Source organism: Myotis davidii, unplaced genomic scaffold (genome assembly GCF_000327345.1).
Source record: "Myotis davidii unplaced genomic scaffold, ASM32734v1 scaffold393, whole genome shotgun sequence".
Classification (NCBI taxonomy): Eukaryota; Metazoa; Chordata; class Mammalia; order Chiroptera; family Vespertilionidae; genus Myotis; species Myotis davidii.
The window spans coordinates 652,909-660,460 of NW_006285913.1; the positions used below are offsets into that span (position 1 = coordinate 652,909).

Consider the following 7,552-nt stretch of genomic DNA (forward strand, 5'->3'; position numbering starts at 1 on the left):
TCTATGGCCTGTTGCGTATGTGGTGGTAGCAAATTAGAGAGCTAGATATAGGAGGGAGATGGTGGTGTTCTGAAATACTAAATCATCCTGGAGTGTCAGGGCCATTGTTTTCTTGTTAACTCAGGAGATACTATTCAAAGATGCCATTTCTTCTTACATCTCTTTTCCCATCCCAGGTTTGTATGTATTCTCTTCCCTCTTCATAGGTTTTCTACTTATCCCTGACTCCTAGTGCAGGATTTTTACACTTTTCATTATTGGGGTGAAATTCATTTAATATAAAATGAACCATTTTCTCTTGGCTGATGTGGCTCTGTTGGTTGGAGCATCATCTCGTACACCAAAAGGTGGTGGTGGATTTGATTCCCAGTTAGGGTACATACCAGGTTGTGGGTTCAGTCATCCAGTTGGGTGACTTGAGTAGGAGGCAGCTGATTCAAGTGTCTCTCTCACATTGATGTTTCTTCGCCCCCCCTCAAATCAATGTTTTAGAAAAAATGTTTTAAAAAATTAACCATTTTGAAGTGAACAACTCAGTGGCGTTTGGTCCATTCACCTGTTGTGCAACCACCATCGCTACCTAGTTCTGAAACATTTTCATCACCCCAAAATAAAACCCTGTTCGAATAAGCAGTTACTTCAGGTTCCCTCCCATTCCTTAGGCCCTGGTTATCCCAGTCTGTTTTCTGTTCCTATGGATTTACCTATTCTGGATACTTCATATGCATCTAATCATACATTATGTGACCGCTTGTGTCTGACTTCTTAGGACTATTTTTAATTAGTGTATTGGTGGTAATTATTGTTTTGTAATAAAACATCAAAATAACATTTTTAAATGCTTCCTATTTCAAATGCTAATGGTGGTTGTTTCAGATGTAGCCAATGAAAAACAAAGAAGACTTCTGTATAACTTAGAAATGGAACAGATGGCCAAGACAGCTAAAGCACTCATGGAAGCCGTGAGCCATGTTCAAGCACCTTTTACAAGTGCAACGCATTTGGAGCATGTGAGACCCATGTTTAAGGTAAGAGTTACTAGTAACTTTTGGTGGCAGTAGACATTTACATATAATTTTGTTCAGCATATTTTTGACTTAAGGAAATAATAATGACATATCCCATTGGTGTAGACCTCGAAGCAAAAAGCCATGTTATTTAGGACATGGCAAATATAAAATGTATTCTTAAAGAGAATGACAAATGTATGCACTATTAGGAATTAATAGCTGTGTGATCTTAAGAATAGAAAAAGTTCAAAGAATGATCATTAATCCTTTGCCTGGTTTTCTCTAAATAAGTTTTATTTCAAACTTTAGGTAACTTTGGAGTTACCTAAAATTTCAAAGCATCTTCATTGAGCTGCTTGCTCTCTTTCAGTGCTTCTGGCCTAGGAACTAATATAATAGGAGGGTTCTGATATTCCTGGAGCCCAGAAAAAAAGAGGAATAGAAAGAAGCATTGTTTATTTTTATAGGTTGATCTAGTAAGAATGGTACTGGTTCTTTAAAATGTGATTTCTCATCCCTTTTTCATTTCCTAGTCTTTTTTTTCTACCCTTTCTCCAAATTCTAGAATGAGCAAGCAGTGCATTGTAAGGATCGTAGGGAAGTGGAGGGGAGTCTAGTTAAGTTTGGAAAGGGAAAATGGGTAAAGTACATTGCAGTTTGTGTGGTTAAGATGGTCTGTGGAAGCTAAAGATCATAATTTAAATTCTAATGCAGACTTCACTATACATATGTATGGGTGGTGAAAATGACTACAAGATTTCTGTGCTTCCTTTTAGGTGTAAAATTTTATAATTACTTTTACCCCTACTTCAAGGTCTAAGTGAGAGTGATATTTCTAAAAGTTGATGGAGAATTATAGAATAGGAGGGGGGCTAAGGAGGTAATGTTAAAAGGAATAGTGGTATATAACTGGCTTTATCTTTTGGAATAATAATAGAAAATCATGTTGAAATGTTATAAACACTTTTTCTTTATTATAAACATATTTTATAAGGCAGCTTTTTTGTTTTGTATAATATTACACCCTTCTTTTGTTTTGTTTTTCAAATGTTTTTGTAAAGGGGGAGGCAGAAAAAAGCAAAATAAGGATCTAGCCATAATTCAGCCATTCAGAAAAACCTTTTGTTAATATACTACTTTTTTATCTTAAACTGTTGTGATCGTATTATGTATAGAATTTTTTTATCTTGCGGTTTCTCACAGAAGTATTTCCCTGTATTATTAAGAATTTGTCAATACATTTTATGATATGGATTTGTTATAGTTTATGTAAACATCCTCTGAGCACTGCCATTGTTCTCTTCAGACACCCTCATTTCTCATTCTTAATACTGTAGTGTCCTTATGTGCACTTCTTATCCATTTACAGAAGCCAGAGTGATCTTTTTAAAAGAAAAAATGCAGTTTCACCTTCTTCCTTAAGGCTCTTCACTGACTTTGCATGACACTTGATGAAATTAGCACACTGAGAGGGTCTAGAGAGGACCTGCCTTTCCAAACTCATTGCTAGAACTCTTCTGTTTCTTACTGTGCTGCAGTCACACTGGCATTCTTTAGGCTTCTAGAATGTCCTAAATTATTTTCTCTCCAGAGCATTCTTATAAGCTGTGTCCTGTGTCTAGAATGCTCTTTTCTTTGCATGTGTAGTTTCCACTTATAATGTTACCTTTTCAGAAAGTTTTGCTCTGACCCCTCTAATTCAAATTAGGTCCCTTTTCATAACATGCTGTTCTTTTCCTTCATTGTATTTATAACCATTTGTATTTGTACATTTGTGTTAATATGTGTATTAAAACACAAGGCTGGTGTGCCTCTTTGTTGTACTTTAAGCTCCACGAGGCAAGGGACTACATCTGTTCTGTTCACTTTTCCCAATATCTGGCACAGTTGCTCACTTGTAGCCAGTGCGCAATAATAAGCACTGACTGGGTCAAGGAATAAATGAGAGATTCCTAGAGTGCACTATACTATGAAGGGATATACACATTACTAGGAATCTTTCTACAATTGGCAAGTTGTATTCTGTAAAGGTTTATACAATTATGAGTGGGCAATTTAATTTCACTGTCCCTGGGTATTATTCAATGTGATTTGATTGGAGAAATCATTGTCTTTAATTTTTAATAGAGTTAAACATTTTTTACTGGCTTATGGACCATATACTTCCATAAAATGTTATACAGGGTTTCTAGTGGAATGTGTCATTTATTACTTCCATGTAGTACTTTGTATTTTAAAAGTTCTGCACTTCATATCCTGCCCAAAGCTTCTCTTCACAGTGATAGACCAGTTATTAAACAGGAGGAAACTGAGTTTCAGAAAGATTAAATAAGTGGCAAAGCTAAGACTTGAAGTTAGGTACTATGGTTTATGTTATTTGTTAGGGATTATACACTTTATTTCTAAACTTTCTGCTGTTACAAGCAAAGTGTTGTATTTTCCTTCATAATGCTAAAAACTTTTTAGATCTTTTAAACATTTTAGTTGTCATTTCTATAGCACACTCATATAAACATTTTTTCATCTGTATGGCTATATGATTTATAGTTTTGCTTCATGACGACTTATTAAAAGCAAATACTCTCACATCAGACATGTCAAAGTCATACAGGCACACATCTCTATGTTTTGACATTAGCATGTTCAGCAGTCAAAGGGTAGCTCTTTCTTTTCCATTAAAAGTAGGTATTCAGTTTTTATAGTAAAATTTAGTGTTTGTTGGCTTTCACTGTCTATAATGAAGAAATATTTTATTGAACTATATTTTTAAAGTATTGTCCAGGGTTATCGCTGACATGTCAATGTACACACACACTAATCTCTATGTTTTGACATTAGCATGTTCAGCAGTCAAAGGGTAGCTCTTTCTTTTCCATTAAAAGTAGGTATTCAGTTTTTATAGTAAAATTTAGTGTTTGTTGGCTTTCACTGTCTATAATGAAGAAATATTTTATTGAACTATATTTTTAAAGTATTGTCCAGGGTTATCGCTGACATGTCAATGTAAAGTATTTGACTGCAAAAAAAAAAAGGCTAAATGATGTCCGGGGAGCATACTTGAAGTAAAGAAAGTAATAGAATTGCTGCAAGTAGAAAATGCTAAAGGATTTTCTTGGTAATAAAAAGCCCATGATATTGCAAGGGAAAAAGCTTGCAGAGAGAGATGAGTTCTCAAGTCAGGGGTATAAGTGATATCATTTTTGAATATTGATTATCCCATTTTATTGATGTGAATAATTTATAAATGCTGCACTTAAAATATCCGTAAGGCCTTCTACTGAATTTATGATCTTATTCTTTTATTTATTTAAGACCAGGCAGCATTAAATCGGTTTTTTTCCTTTTGTCTAAGAAAGCTTTCCAAATAGCTATGCTAAGAAATTTATTGCTTTTTTTTTCAGAACTTCAAGTTATTTATTGTCTGAAAGCCTTGAGAACTATGAATGTAGTGTTATCATAATTTTTAATTAATACTTGATATACATGATATATTTTAAATTTTAATTTTCCTAGTTGGCTTGGACACCTTTTCTGGCTGCATTCAGTGTGGGTCTACAAGACTGTGATGATACTGAAGTAGCTTCTCTTTGCCTGGAAGGTATAAGATGTGCAATCAGAATTGCATGCATTTTCAGCATTCAGGTAATAAGGAAATTTGCCTTTGTAGTCAGTCTACTTATGCCATTACTATAGTTTAAATTATTTTTTTATGTTTGACTTAGGAGAAACTAATTTCAAGTTTATGATGTAATTTAAATCTTAATATTTAAGAATCTGAGAATCTATGACAGAGTAGTTCTATACTGATGCGCCTAAAATTCATAATAACTTTGGTTTGCAATTCTTCCCCAAGACTTTGAATTCCTATATGTTAATTTTGATATCTTATTTAAATAAATTGTTGCAAGTTCTTATTGAATCACATATATTTTCATATTTTATATACAGATAGTAGGCTTATAATTATTCATATAGAGAATAATACAATAATTAATAAATAATAATACAAGAATAAACTGTTTCATATATATACATGTATGTATGTGTGTGTATATGTCTTAACCCTCAGAACAAGTTTAAGAAAACCAAGTATATAGTACATAATTTTCATGAAGATAGCCCCTCCTAGTAATTTATATGCTTTGTCTGATAATAAATGTAGTCAAAGCTTGCTTTCTTTTTCTAAAACTGTTTTATATTTTATTATGAATGATAGGCCTTAAAAAGGCACAGTCTACTTGTAATGAAAAAGTGAGCAAGTTTATAAATAAGGTCTTTGCTAGTTCACACAGTACTTGAAACAAATATTCAATGAATGTTTTTCTATATGAATTTATTATTAATAAAATCTCACCTTGATTTGACACCTTCACCTTTGTATTAGAAATTTTCTGTTTCATTTACCTTAAACACTTTCGTTTGAGGTATTGTATATAAGTTATGATTTGTCAGTTAAAAACTTACTAAACAAGTAAACAGTTTGTCATTAGGGAATTAAGGCTCACTCTGTTGTGTTTACAACCATGTCAAGTATACGTTTCTCTTTTTTATAGCTGGAAAGAGATGCATATGTTCAGGCACTGGCAAGATTTACCTTACTCACAGTGAGTTCTGGTATTACTGAAATGAAACAGAAGAACATTGACACAATAAAAACGCTTATCACAGTGGCTCATACAGATGGAAATTATTTAGGAAATTCATGGCATGAGGTATAAGCACTTCCTCTGTTTTCAGTTTTGTAATTTGATTTATAAAATAAGCTAAATATTCTATCACTGACATGCCTAAGTGTTTGGGGAGAAAATTAAGTACATTCGGGGTAGATACAGATAGCTTTTTATAATCTATATATATAAAAGCCTAAGCGACCAGAAGACCGGATGACTGACCAGTAGCTATGATGTGCACTGACCACCAGGGGTCAGACGCTTAATGCAGGAGATGCCCCCTGAAGGTCAGGGTGCTCTCAGAGTGGCAGTGCCGCTCAGCTTGCAGATGGGCACCAGACGCTGGGCTGACGGCTGGGGAGTGCAGCTGTATGATCCTCTCCCGTGGACACTACCTCTACGCACTAGTGGCGGCAGGCTCAGTGGCGGCAGGCTCAGTGGGAGCAGCATGGGCCCAGCCCAGGCTCCGGCTCCTCCCTGCCCGCCTGCGGCTTTAAGCACTACTTCATACTGTGCGTGATCAATGAGAACAGCGGGCTGGAGCCTGATGAACCGGAGGGTAAGGCCGGGCTGCAGCGGTGCAGAGGTCCACTGGTCCCCGCAGGCCGGTGCACCGGGCCTCTAGTGATTTATAATGTAGCCTAAGTTGAAATCCTGGCTGCATACATTTAAATATATTTGCAAACATTTTTAACATGGAATTAAGTTTTTTCTTTTTTTTTTAAATTAAGATTCTGAAGTGCATCAGTCAGTTGGAGCTTGCACAACTTATAGGAACTGGAGTGAAACCTCGATACATTTCTGGAACAGTGCGAGGCAGAGAAGGATCTCTTACTGGAACAAAAGATCAGGCTCCTGATGAATTTGTGGGGCTAGGGCTGGGTGAGCATTTTACAAATTATTTCTATGAAGTATCAAAAATTGTTTAACTTGTTCAATCTAAGTAACTTTATTGTAGGAATGAAATATAATTGGAGGGATATGATAAAATGCCCATTGGCTATTGTTCTGAGGAAAAACAAGATCAGTGTATAGAGAACTAAGTCTTTTTTGCCTGAAATAGTTTGCAACATTAAATGAGGTTCAGTCTTAATCTCATAGTTGGGGGTAGAAGAAAGGTAGTTTAAAGTTACTGCTTTTAAGACTAAGTAGGTAAGTTAAATGAGTGAAGGCTTGTATAAGATTGTAAATAGTAAGGGTAATTGGAGAAAGCACTCACATTCAGGTTTTTTAAAGGTACTGTGCAGACCTACGTAGATTCTTCTGCTACTATGGAAACTTGCCCATGGTTTCCCATGTGCTCAGTCTGGCCAGGAACTTCCAGATTTAACCCACTAGAAAAAAAGGAAAATATTAATGGATACAAGAGAGCCAAAGGCCATGCATTTTTAGTCATAAATGGAAAAAAGCTTCATCAGGGAAGAGGCAAAGTTTAGACTGTCTTTCACTTTGAATACTATACTTTTGGGTTTGAATTCTGCAAATTTCTTCCTGACTGTGTGCAAGTAACGAATTCTCTGAGCTTTGGTTTCATCTTTTTCAAACTAATGGTAATATCTACTAATAGAGTTGTTAGGATTAAATAAGAATATATATAAATGGATTTGGTATGTAGGCAAATCTATTAATGGTTTCTGGATTATTCTCTGTCCTTATTCCCCACCCCACTTTAACCAAGAAATCTAGAGACATGACTTAGCAAGAAGGAATACACCTGAGATCTAGGAGTATTTACCTTTTAAAGCTTTGCACTGTAACATTATATTTCTGGAAAATTTCTCTTTTTATCTTTTAGTGATTTCTCTGTTGTTGCTTGCAGTAAAAATTCTTAGGAAATCCAAAAGAATTTCAAGCTTGAAAAACGATCCATAG

General features: G+C 35.0%; 1 protein-coding gene across 1 annotated transcript in view; it reads left to right on the forward strand.

The window, feature by feature from the left end:
• The window catches only part of ARFGEF1 (ADP ribosylation factor guanine nucleotide exchange factor 1), a 125,024-nt gene that overhangs the window by 88,933 nt on the left and 28,539 nt on the right, over positions 1-7,552 (forward strand). The window contains exons 18-21 of the mRNA XM_015559535.1: positions 877-1,028; positions 4,524-4,652; positions 5,564-5,722; positions 6,412-6,562. Of these exons, the coding sequence (XP_015415021.1) occupies positions 877-1,028; positions 4,524-4,652; positions 5,564-5,722; positions 6,412-6,562 (591 nt within the window). The remainder of the gene's footprint in view (positions 1-876; positions 1,029-4,523; positions 4,653-5,563; positions 5,723-6,411; positions 6,563-7,552) is intronic.